This window comes from Paroedura picta, chromosome 8 (assembly GCF_049243985.1).
Source record: "Paroedura picta isolate Pp20150507F chromosome 8, Ppicta_v3.0, whole genome shotgun sequence".
Classification (NCBI taxonomy): Eukaryota; Metazoa; Chordata; class Lepidosauria; order Squamata; family Gekkonidae; genus Paroedura; species Paroedura picta.
The window spans coordinates 4,972,352-4,985,740 of record NC_135376.1 but is presented as its reverse complement, the minus strand read 5'-3'; the positions used below and the strand labels follow the sequence as shown (position 1 = coordinate 4,985,740).

General features: G+C 46.3%; 1 protein-coding gene across 1 annotated transcript in view; it reads right to left on the bottom strand.

Moving 5' to 3' along the window:
* LOC143842878 (cytochrome P450 2J2-like) overlaps nt 1-13,389 on the bottom strand; it is a 28,512-nt gene that overhangs the window by 8,005 nt on the left and 7,118 nt on the right. The window contains exons 4-7 of the mRNA XM_077348167.1: nt 6,353-6,513; nt 5,350-5,526; nt 4,551-4,692; nt 2,407-2,594 (exon numbers count right to left, since the gene is read on the bottom strand). Coding sequence (XP_077204282.1) covers nt 2,407-2,594; nt 4,551-4,692; nt 5,350-5,526; nt 6,353-6,513 — 668 coding nt within the window. The remainder of the gene's footprint in view (nt 1-2,406; nt 2,595-4,550; nt 4,693-5,349; nt 5,527-6,352; nt 6,514-13,389) is intronic.

The window sequence follows — 13,389 nt, the reverse complement described above, 5'->3', positions numbered from 1 at the left end:
ACAGCGAGCTTCACATCCCTGATGACCACAATGGGGTAGTTACTGACCTGGAGCCAGACATCCTGGAATGTGAAGTCAAATGGGCCTTAGGAAGTCTGAGCAACAATTAAGTTAGTGGTGGGGACAGCATTCCAGTTGAACTATTCAAAATCTTAAAAGACGATGCAGTAAAAGTGCTACACTCAATATGCCAGCAAATTTGGAAAACTCAACAATGGCCACAGGATTGGAAAAGGTCAGTTTACATTCCAATCCCAAAGAAGGGCAATGCCAAAGAATGTTCAAACTACCGCACCATTGCACTCATTTCTCATGCTAGCAAAGTTATGCTCAAAATTTTACAAACTAAGCTCCAGCAATATGTGGACCGAGAACTTCCAGAAGTACAGGCAGGATTTCGAAGAGGCAGAGGAACTAGAGATCAAATTGCCAACATACGCTGGATCATGGAGAAAGCTAGGGAGTTCCAGAAGAACATCTACTTCTGCTTCATTGACTATGCTAAAGTCTTTGATTGTGTGGAGCACAACAAATTGTGGCAAGTTCCTAAAGAGATGGGAATACCAGAGCATCTTATTTGTCTCTTGAGAAACTTATATGCAGGTCAAGAAGCAACAGTGAGAACTGAACATGGATTCACTGATTGGTTCAAAATTGAGAAAGGAGTTCGGCAAGGCTGTATACTGTCGCTTTGCCTATTTAACTTGTATGCAGAGCACATCGTGAGAAAGGCGGGATTAGAGGAGTCACAAATTGGGATCAAGATTTCAGGGAGAAATATCAACAACCTCAGATATGCAGATGATACCACTCTAATGGCAAAAAGTGAAGAGGAACTAAAGAGCCTGTTGATGCGGGTGAAGGAGGAGAGTACAAAAGTTGGCTTGAAACTTAACATCAAGAAAACGAAGATCATGGCATCCGGCCCTCTCAATTCCTGGCAAATTCCTCCACACAATAAAAGGCTGGTCTAGAGGATCAGTATCTAAAATAAATAACTAATAAGATTTATGTAAATCCTGGGCAGAGTCTGCATTTTCTTTCTTTATTCCATTGTCAATCCTGTTGAATTCAGATCGCTTTGAACTCGGGTCTTCCTCTTTCCCCCCCCTCCCCATTGAAACAGGAAAGTCTTCTGCACGTGGTTAGGGTAGTTCAGAAGGGGGGAGGAAGCCAAGCCTCTTTCTTTCTTTTCTTGAAGGGGGGGGGGGGAGAGGAGCCAAGCAGGGAGCCTCTTTCTTTTCTTGGAGGGGGGGGGGAGAGGATCGAAAAAGGCAGAGGAGGGAGGAAAAATCCAGGACCGACAGAAGTAGAGAAAAATTAGGGGCTTCTCCTTTAAGGCAAGCTTGTCACATGACCAGGTGTGACCTATCAGAGGTTCGCTACCACGGAGCTTGCTTTTCCAATCCGGATTTGAAAAATATTGAGCATTAAAAGCACTCCAAGATATCGCATAATAAAGGTAGGGTCACTCCGGATCAATCCTTCTTGCTGCAGAAGGAAATTTTAAATCGCCCCAAATCCAAACGGAAATCGCATTCTGTGTAGAGGGCAGGGACAGAATCGATCTGGGGTTGGAATAAAAGCTCCGTGCAGTTTACACCCAGGCTACATTTCAAAGGAAAGAGACAAGTCTAAATCTAAAGTCTCATCTAAAATTCGGCTAGTTCAATTAGAAAACCCCATTGCCTTATCTTCTAATGCATGTCTGCCTTAGGAGGCATATGGAGCACTGAAGACAGCCTTTCTCAACTTTTTGACCCTTGTGAAACCCCTGAAACCTTCTTCAGTTTTCAAGGAATCCCAGAAGTGAGGCGATCCTGCAGAATATGGTTGGGAAGCAGAGCTGTGTACAAGCCCACTTGGGTCCCCTCCCTTTCAGGCCATTTGGGGGGGTGGGGGGTCAATATGACCATATATGGCCATATCACTGCTAATTGTCTAACAAATTTTTAAAAATACATAAAAATTAATTAACTCTTACCCATTCAGGAAACCCTCCCAGGGCTGCCTATGAGTGGACTTTCGGGCAGAGAGGTCAACTTGTTCTTGATGTTAACTCCGGCCTCAACCATAGCCTGGTGGAACATCTCCGTCTTGCATGCCCTACTGAACTCATTACTGAATGCTTTGGGTACTGATGGTCATTTGACTGTTGAATAGTTTTTAAAAACAATCAGGAATCACTGCCACACGATAGGTCAGCATAGATGGGGCATCTAAGCTTCTGGTTGACACAATAATCCCTGTATTATTTGATATCATTTCTGGGAACCAAGTCAAGGCTGTAGCCTTCAAAAACTGCTACACAGGAAGTTTCTAAACATATATACATCTTAGAAAGTGCTACCTATTATAGAGACTGCTCTTAAAATCCAGAATTGTAACCATAAGGATCCCCTGTACCTTTGGAATGTGAAAACCATGTAATTTCACTTCCTTTGTACATTGCCTGGGGACCCCCACAAAGAAGATATACTGGAAGCGCTGGATCTCATGAATGACAGCATTAGTGTAGGGCAATTTCTTCCGATCTTGGTAGCTGAAGGATTGTGCAGAACCCAAAACATCTTCAATCTCCTTGTGGACTTTCGCTGAGGAAAACAGTAATTGAAATTAATCGGTGAACCCAGTCTAAATCATACATTCAAGAAACTGGAATCTACGTTGAGCTTTATGCTTGGATCTGCATCCCAAAACATAAAGGGAGACTTATCTGGGCCATGCAGCAGCATGTATTAGCTATGAAAAGAAATATGAAGCGATGAGAGGAGATCTGCAAGGTCAAAACATACCAAAATCTTGTTTGCCATTTTAGCTACCAAGTCACACTCCGGACTCATGCTCAGTGTCTGGTCTACTAAGACCCCCAGATTCTTTTCAGATGTACTGCTGCCAAGCCAATTCTCACCCATCCTATAGTGATGCATTTGATTTATCCTACCTAAATGCAGAACTTTACATTTTTGATTATTATAATTCTTTTCATTCGTCTTAGCCCAGTTTTCCAGCCAATCAAGATCATCCTGTCTCCTAATTCTGTCTTCTGGTGTGTTTGCTACCCTTCCCAGTTTAGTATCATCTGCAAATTTAATAAGGATCCGCCCTATCCCTTCATCCAAACTATTAATGTGAACATGGCCATATAGGGTCATATCGCCTGATAAATGTTTAAGACATTTTTAAAATATATAAAAACGTAATAAGCCCCCACCCATCGGGGAAACCCTTCCAAAGCCATCATGAAACCCCAGGGTTTGTTTGTTTATTTATGTGTTTGGTGGTTTATTAGATTTATTCCTTGCCTCTCCCCGGCTGTATGTTAATTGACTGCTCACACTTTACCTATAAATAATGTTCAGTATGAAGCCTAGTACGGCCTCCAAAGAGCTCTGTGCTCTGTGAACACCATCCTGTTTGCAATCCCTGGCCCGAGGGAAGCACGACTGGCCTCAACCAGAGCAAGGGCCTCCTTGACCTTGGTTTCTGCTTGGTGGAATGAGTTGCCAGTAGAGATCTGAGCTAACAAAGTTCCACAGGGCCTGAAAAATGGGACTCTTCCACTCTTCCAACAAGCAGTCTTGGCAAACAATACATAAAACCACATCTAACCATAATACAATAGTGTAACGTTTAACATTTCTGTTCCTTGCATGACCCCAGTTGTCTTGATCCATCCCTCTTCTCGGTCTTGATGGGCTCCACAGGTGTGGGAGGAAATCAGCATGGGTATGGACTAGAGAGAGGGGGGGAGGGCCCATAGTTGTGTCTCAGCTGCCCTGGCCTCAACCATAGACCTGGTGGAAGAGTGCTGTTTTTCAGGCACTGTGTAACTTTGCCAGCTCCGTCAGGGCTCAGAGCTCTGCTGTCAACTCATTCCACCAGGCAGGAGGCCAGAGGAGGCCAGCCACACTTCTCTAGGACCAGGGATCACCAACTGGTTGGTATTTGCAGAGCACAGAGCTCTTTGGAGGCCATTCTGGGATGCACACTGACGAGATCAGGGGTAGTCAAACTGCGGCCCTCCATAGGTCCATGGACTACAATTCCCATGAGCCCCTGCCAGCAAATGATCATGGGAACTGTAGTCCATGGACATCTGGAGGGCTGCAGTTTGACTACCCCTGGACTAGACGATCAGCTTGGATGCAGCCTTGAGCCGGGGATTGGGGGGGGGGGATGTGTCATAGCTGGGATATTTTACCAAAAGAATTGCTCAAGTCCCATAGGAGTTCTAGAGGGGTTGGCTCCTTAAAAGGATTGGCTCCAAGTGTAGCCAGGCCCTTAATAAGGCCAAGGGAAACAGGTCAAGGAGGACATACTGGCTCTGACTGATGATCCTGAAAGGAGCAAGCTCAGGAGAGAGATGGTGAGCAAGGCTGGAGGACATCTTTCCTCTCAGTCCAATGCCTCTGGAAAGGTGCATTGTGCCCCCTGCTGGCAAGATCTGGGCAGGTCTTCCACAGAGCAGAAGCGATTCAAGGGTTCTATGAATCACAACAGATTACAAGGTCAACCTTCCCTTGACTCAATGCAGAAGTCCTTCTTACCTTGGATGTCTGGGTGATTTGCCATGAGGAGCAGTGCCCACTGCAGTGTCAAGGAGGTTGTTTCTGTTCCTGCAAGGAAGAGGTCAGAAATACTCTGAGACAGATTGTCTTCATCGTAAGTAGAGTTGGGGTCATTCTTGCTCTGTGTTGATGGCAGAAAATGAGACAGAGTTTTCAGCAATTTTTAAGCATCTTGACTCTCCAGCCATGAATACAAGGTTTTAAAAAATGTACTGAGGAAGCATCAGACCAGTTGCAACCACACACTATGCCACATTCTACGAGAAACCCACCGAGGCTATGTGGTCAAACCCATTGAAGAAGAGTTGGTTCTTATATGTTGGTTTTCTCTCCCGAAGGAGTCTCAAAGCGGCTTCCAGTCGCCTTCCCTTTCCTCTCCCCACAACAGACACCCTGTGAGGTGGGTGAGGTTGAGAGAGCCCTGATATCACTGCTTGGTCAGAACAACTTGATCAGCACTGTGACGAGCCCAAGGTCACCCAGCTTGGCTGCATGTGGGGAAGTGTGGAATCAAACCCGGCTCACCAGATTAGAAGTCCGCACTCCTAGCCACTACACCAAACTGGCTCTCTGTCTGTCTTCCCTTCCCAACCAAGCTGTAACCTCTCCAAAACCTCTCCAAAATGTTCCCAACATTTTGGATCATATGTTTTTCAGCCAATCAAACCCGGCTCCCCAGATTAGAAGTCCGTGCTCCTAACCGCGACACCAAGCTGGTCCAGGCAAGCTTTAATTGTCCGAAATAAACAACAACAACAAAGTTAAGGGGCAAACTTACTTTTTCCATCTGAAATAGATAGAAATCAATGAAATCTTGTGGCTCATGCATGGCCTGATGTTCCTTATGCTTTTCTATCTCCTTCCTTGAAAATGAAAGCAGAGTCTCTGAGCATGCAAGGACCTTCTTGTGAGGCCCTGGGAGGTATTCCATTAGCCATGGGAAAAGTTCATACACCTACAGGAAAGGTGGAAGCAAAACCCAGTCATCACCACATGACAGCTCAGTCCATAATAAGTCTTTGGAGCTCATATTAGCATCATGGCTAAGATCAAGATCCTTGGCTCCAGAGAAGTCAAATTGGCCTCAACCAGGGCCAGAGCTTTTTCAGTGCTGGCACCAGCCTGGTGGAATGCTCTGCCAGGTGAGATCAGGGCCCTGTGGAACTTTCAGAGTCTGCAAGATGGGCCTGTTCCACCAGGCCTATGGCTGAGGCCTAAAACTGGCCTACTTACATGAACAATTAACATCTGTACACCATTCAGTAGGGAACAACAAAGCACTTTGCCTCTCCCTCCCTCTGCTGGAGAGAAGGCGGTTAGTTTGTTCTTAAATGTTTGCTATGTTTTAATCACTGTTTTTACCTTATGAAATGTTACGGGCTGCCCTGAGCCCTTGGGGAAGGGCAGCATGCAGATTTGAAAATCAAACAACGCTGAGGACCCAAGGCAAGCAATGAGCTGGATTTCTGTTTAATGGAACGTGGAAGATATTATGGAGATGCTAGTTATATTTTTCAAGGGGTTCAATTACAGGTCAATTCCGCAAGGCCTTCCAAAGGGAGCTCTTCCACCAGGCATCTTCCACCAGGGCCCTTTCTGCACCTCTCAGATAATGCACTTCCAATGTGCTTTTGCAGCTGGATTTTCCTGTGTCAACCCATGAATGTATGAAATTCCTCCGCATCCCTCATCAAGGGTTCCCAGTAAAGTTGAAAGGAAAGGAAATTTAGGGGATACCTGTCTGATCCAGTAGGAAAACAAGAGAAACGAAATGCACTTACAACATAACCGAGGCTGCCCCCAAATGCAAAGATATATTTAAGAGCATCCACCAGCTGGTGAAAGTCGACATCCTCAACCGAAAATTGGTGTCCGAAGGCCACAGCAGAGACCACGTTGGAGACAGAATTAATAATGGGCACTGAAGGGTCAAATGGCTGCCCTGCAAACAAAGTGGATTGCGAAATATTAATGTTTCCTCCCTTCTGCGGAGTTAGAGGGGTGTATGTGTGAGAGAGACGACAGTGAAGGCCACAAAGAAAGAATACTTTGCAGCCTCTATTGCTTCAGCTAGATCACGCCCAGCCAATTATTTAAAAGATTTCAATCTTTGGTGTTCTTAGTTCTAGGACCATCTGAAATTAAATGATTGGTTATTAGCTGTGAGGCTTTTGTGAGATTTTGTGCAGAGAAGATCCTGTCACTTCACCAAGCTTTGATACGTTTAGGGAACTAGAGGTCCCTTGGCCATCTCAAGGTCCTGTTGTGGACCTCTTCAGCCTACTCTCCTTAGTCAATGTGGACAGGACTCTGACAGCTGTTTGGCCTGACAAATGCCCCTTTGACCTGAGTCCTTCATAGCTGGTGAAAGCTAGCAATCAGGAGATCTGGGTCCCTTTCTGGGAGATTATTAACCCATCTCTGTATTTAGGACACTTTGGGGGAAAAACAGGGGATCGAACACATCTGACCCAGCCAACTTCAGCTTAGTTTTGCATTCGTTGTTTCATGGTAAAGCATGTGGCCCCAGAACAGCTATAGAGTTTTCTGAAAGAAACATCAGCCCTTGATCTGTTCCAGTCCAGGTTCCAGCCTGCCTATGGGGTGGAGATGGCTCTCGTTGCACTCATGGATGATCCTCAGAGACAGCTGGATCTAAACAGGTTATTGTTGGGCTTAACAGCAGCATCTGACTCTGTCATTCATGGGCTATTAGCCCACTGTCTAGCCAATGCAAGGATCCAAAATGTCATCCTCAAATGGCTAAAATCCTTTCTCCAATGTTGGGGACAAAGTTGATGCTAGGGAAGAGATCCCACAGGGAGAGGGATCCCACAGGAGTCCCACAGGGAGCCATTCTTTCTCTATTGTATAGAATAATAGAGTTGGAAAGGACCTCATGGGTCATCTAGTCCAACCCCCTACACTATGCAGGAAATTCACAACCCTATCACTCATCCACTGTCACCTGCCACCCCCTTGAGCCTTCACAGAATCAGCCTCTCCGTCAGATGACTATCCAGCCTCTGTTTAAAAATCTCCAAAGATGGAGAACCTCCCGAGGAAGCCAGTTCCACTGAGAAACTGATCTAACTGTCAGGAACTTCTTCCAGATGTTTAGATGGAATTTCCTTTGAATTAATTTCATCCCATTCGTTCTGGTCTGTCCCTTTGGGGCAAGAGAGAACAATCTTGTCAAGATCCTGTTCTTGCCATGTTGTCTGTATTAGAGCACACTTATATTCATTATAGTGTGTTAATCTCTTATTATGCTTTATGATGTATTAATCTCTGATTAGTTTTGGTCTATATGTATTGATTCTGTTTGTTTGATATATTTTGTGCCTTCACTTGACCTGAGTTTGAGACTTTTGTTTCTGGCACCTGCTTGTTTGTTTGTTTTTAACTGGGAGGATATGCATTAAATTTCCACTCTGAATATCTTAGTTATCTCTCTGACCTTGGGCATCTGGGACCGCAGTTTTGGTATGGTCTGGGGAGCCACTCTTATAACTTGCACTGTGGTAACATGCATCTGTCTTTTGTGCACCAAAGGAGATATGGGGAGTGGGCATTAGAGTGCCTATATAGGTAAGCAAATTTGTATAAACTTCAGTTTCATAGAATCATAGCATTAGAAGGTACCTCCAGGGTCATCTAGTCTAACCCCCTGCAGAATGTAGAACATTCACAATTACCTGCCCACTAATTTCAGCAAGAGAATTCATGCACCTGTTTTGTTTAATTCATTAGTAAAGAGAATTCTTCACCCAAGCATTTGTGTATTGGGAATTCAACTGAGCACTGACACATCTATATGCACTCCCTCTCCTTGTTGATATGAAGCTTCAAGCATATCTGTTGATGGACAGCCATGCATCCCACCGCTACATATTCTTGGGTTAGGTGTCTCAAGATGGTGGATTGGCTCAAGTGGAGTCAGCTGAAGTTGAATCCAGCTAAAACGGAGGTCCTGTGGCAGGTAGCATGCTCCAGATGAGATGGTGCAACTTCTGGCTCTTTATGGGACCCAAATAACAGCTCTGGCAACTGCCGGGAGTTTGGGGGTGATCCTGGATGCCACCTTATCCACGGATAGTATTTTGGAACTCAATAAGATACCATTTATTGTATGTAGCCAAAGGCCATTACAAAGCACAATTAAAACATTAGAATACAGATGCAAATAAAACAATATTTCTCCAGTATTCCATACATAAAACTGCAAATATGGGTTACTGAGTAAGATATTAAAAAAAACTGATGTGTGAAGGTGGAGACTCCTGTACAAATGTTTTGGCTCGAATCTTCCTGGCAGCCAAAGCAAAACGTGCCACCCTGTATGAAACATAGGCATCGACATCTGATAACAGGTAGGTGAGTTTATCTAAATTGGAAACAGGGTGTGAGTCGGGTAATTATTATGGAACTCAATTTCGGGTAATTCTTTTCATGGTTCAGGAATATTGTGTTCCAGTACACATAGACTCCACCTAGAGATCAGTTCCTACTACCAAGGGTTTCAGTAAGCTGTAAACATGGCATCTGAATCCCAGAATCTAGGTCAAGTGTTCTTTTAATATAAAGCAGTAGTCCTGATGTCTGCTGTGCAGATGCCAGGACTATCGGTATATATAAAATCAGGTCCGTACACCCCGACAAAATGTTGAACATTCTAATTTGATCTGCGAGTGGGAGGGAGGGGCCAGGAGGGAGCTGGGCAGGAGTGCCGGGATCTTTCTGCCACCCTCGAGGGAGAGAGGGAAGACCTGGAACACTAGCAGGGAGCTGGGGAGGAGCCTGGGGATCCAAGGCAGAAAAGACCTGAAGCGCTCTCTCCTAAAACTGCCCAGCCAACACTTTGCATTGGAAGGTGGGGGTGGGTAGATAAAGGGAGAGCCCCAGCCTATTACACCAGATCAGGAGAGCCATGGCTGTAATGATCCCACTCTCCTTAACTGGTAGCAAGCTCTGACAGTCTCCTTGCCTCTTTGCATTATGTGAACAGATATCCCGCTTTTGGCAGAACTGCCCCTAATTTGGGGCATTAGCCCGGCGTCCCGCAACATTCTCGAAATGTCCCGATATTTTTATTATTATTCTTTTTCTTTTTCTTTTTTTGGCCACGGTGCACTGTGTGGCAGCTGGGCTCAGGAGGCCCCTGCGCTGGCACCCGGGCTCCGGGGCGGGGCTTGCACGGCACTGCCATTCCCCGCCTGGCCTGCTTCGTGGCTCCTCTACCACCGGTGACAGTGCTGCCGGTGTTTTCCTTACAATTCAGCAGGGAGCACGGCGGCTGCCTGGCTCCCCACCCCATATAGCCTAGCCTGCTTCGTGGGTCCTCCTCTACCGCTACCGTTTTCTTTATGATTCAGTGGGGAGCAGGGTAGAGGCAGCCCCTGGCTGCCCACCCCATCCGAGCCGGGTGGGCAGCAGAGGGAGTTGCAATGCCGGCCGTGGCTAGAGGGCTCCGCCATGAGGGGACGTGGACAGCCGAGATCTGAAGGGTGCTGGGCTGCGTCCAGCCGCTGCCGCCGCACCATGCCCCTGCTTGTGCACTTGAGGACCGTCACTGACCTGCGAGGCAAAGGCGACTGCATCGCCAAAGTGGCCTTCTGAAGTACCTGGCCAGGAGGGCAGTGGGGGGGGGGGGGTCTTGCCGTAGGAATTGGAGGTTTTTACTTTGAAAAAGATGAAAATAAAAATCAGTTATCAATGCTTATTTGATGGCTAATCTTTGTAATGTCCCTTCTCCAGTTTGTCCCTAACAGGACTTTGTAATATCCTGATGATTTTTACAACACAGATATGGTGTAGTTTTCTCTCTATAAGTACCGCTAACTTTTGCTCTCAAACAGTCCAGTACTTTAATCTAAGTACCCTGGGCCAAATGCTTTTCCTTTGTGGAGACCAATTAACAAGACTGATATGGTGGCTGTGATGAATGCAGTGCATTTTTCTTAAAAAGGCATTAATATTGCTTCTAAGCGGGTTTGAAGGGCACTATCTTTGTTTTTTGTTTGACATGTAAGTATTAGGGCAGGGGTAGTCAAAGTGCGGACTACATGGACTACAATTCCCAGAAGCCCCTGCCAGCGAATGCTGGCAGGGGCTTCTGGGAATTGTGGTCCATGGACATCTGGAGGGCCACAGTTTGACTACCCCTGTATTAGGGATCAGGATCCAGAGTGCCAATTCTTGGAACATTCAAATCAGGCCAAGGGTGAGGCCTAGTGCAGCAGGTGGCCCTGGTTGTGGGCGTACTTTCAGAGCCCAGAGGTGACGAAAGACATAAAAGGGGTGGAAAGGCTGACTCAGTCACTGGCCCACCTAATTTCCCTCATGATCAGAACAACTGAGATGATATCAGGCATGTTCAGAATAAACGCCCCAGTCTAGCCCGAACTGATCAGAGTTGTTCCAGTCGTGAGACAAACAATAAATAAGAGATAAATATGTGCTTTTATAAATAAAATGTGTCCACTGTTTCTTGAATTGTAAGGAAAACATCTCACCTGGCAAACAGCCAGAAAAGTAGGGGAGATTAATCATGACAATTAGCCTGTTGGAAACCTTGAAAATATTCTGTGTGTGATTTTTCCCCTCTCTGGATCCTCAGCCTTCTGTGCTGCATCCCACCTCATTCCTAAGGGTCTCCATATTCTTAGGAGCAACTTCCCATGGGGGCATGGGGATGAATGGGAATGAGTTCTGTTTGTGGTAACCGGTGTCTCCAAGCTGTGCAGACTTAAGTGGTGATTCCAGAACTCCAGGCTTCTCCTGGAGGTTGGCAAGCCCCCAGTTGATGGTGTCCCTCTTTAACAATCTTAAAATCTGGTCACCTTATCCTTGAGCCCAACTCAGGTGCAAGCTGCACATGGGCGGCAGAGTCTCTGTTTGCTGCTAGCCAGGAAAGAGAAAAGTAAGACAGGGAGTAGTGCCCTACCATTGATATTTGCACAATGATTTTTCCTGCGCTCCGGAGGTATAGCTGCTTAAGACACATGCTCAACACTCAAGCCTTGTGTTGCTGCTGAGGGAGAGGCAAATGCTGGCAGGGGCTCATGGGAATTGTAGTCCATGGACATCTGGAGGACCACAGGTTGACTACCCCTGCTGTAAAACATGCCCAGGCTACTGTGTAAAGAAAGCTCCCGTCCATTCAACAAGTTGTCTGTTCTCCCCCCATCCCGATTATTTCCTTTATCTTTGCAGGAATTGTGAATCCAGTTGTGTGAGTCCTACCAAGCTTGCTTGGTGATTTCTTCCCTCAGTGCCTCTCAGTTTACAACAGTGGGTTATTCCACCCCACTTTTTGTGATTCTTTCCCTGAACGTTGTGGGAATTCTAACTCCAGTTGTGCGAGCCCTGTCAAGCTTGCCTTAGCAAATTCTCCTCTCAGCTCCTCTCAGTTTACAATGGTGAGTTATTCTCTGCACACGCACACACCCTTTCTCTGATTATCTCCTTTATCTTTGCAGGTATTGTGAATCCAGTTGTGTGCATCCAGTCAAGCTTGACTTGGTGAATTCTATCAAAACAGCTCTTCTCAGCTTAACATGGTGAGTTATCCCCCCCCCCCTTTTCTGATTCTTTCCCTAATCTTTGCAGGAATTGTGAATTCAGCTGTAAGTCCTGTCAAATTTGCTTTGGCAAATCCTTAGTTTAAAATGGTGAGTTCTTCCTGCCCCCACCCCCTTCTCTGTTCCTTTCCATTCTCTGTGCAGGAAAGTGTGGAGAGCCATTTCTGCCACAGCCTACAGTGGGGGGAATGGGGGAAAAAACATAATACACCTATATGCAAGGCAGCCTTTCAAGATGAGACAAATCCTAAGCACTGGAACACAGAAAAACACAACCACCCCCTCAGCGGACACAACTCACAGGTAAAGGTAAAGGTAAAGGTATCTCCTGTGCAAGCACCGGGTCATGTCTGACCCTTGGGGTGACGCCCTCGAGCGTTTTCATGGCAGACTCAATACGGGGTGGTTTGCCAGTGCCTTCCCCACAACTCACAGGTACACACAGTTATTTCTGCATGTCTGTTTTTAAAAGCAATTCCCCAACCCACAACATGACATTCTACTATGCAAGAACAATCCAACATGACAAATTCACAACCATGACATACACCATAAGACACCCCTGTTCTGGACACCCCCTCCCCCCATAGCTATCAACAAAACACCGTTCTCACAGCTTGGAAGGGAGTCCATGTCTCTAGCCCTGGGAGGATTACCATCCTGCTAACACTGAGAGGAGCTGAGTGGCATGCCAGGTTCGATTCTGTGCTCCCCCACATGCAACCAGCTGGGTGACCTTGGGCTCGCCACAGCACTGATAAAACTGTTCTGACCGAGCAGTGATATCAGCGCTCTCTCAGCCTCACCCACCCCACAGGGTGTCTGTTGTGGGGAGAGGAATGGGAAGGTGACTGTAAGCCGCTTTGAGCCTCCTTTGGGTAGGGAAAAGCGGCATATAAGAACCAACTCTTCTTCTTCTTCTTCTTAAGTAATTATTGTTATAATAATATTGGCGTACAGTGGTAAGGCAGCAGATATGCAGCCTGAAGCTCTGCCCATGAGGCTGGGAGTTTGATCCCAGCAGCCAGCTCAAGGTTGACTCAGCCTTCCATCCTTCCGAGGTCGGTAAAATGAGTACCCTGCTTGCTGGGAGGTAAACGGTAATGACTGGGGAAGGTACTGGCAAACCACCCCGTATTGAGTCTGCCATGAAAATGCTAGAGGGCATCACCCCAAGGGTCAGACATGACCCGATATTTGCACAGGGGATACCTTTACCTTTAGAGCCGTTTGGA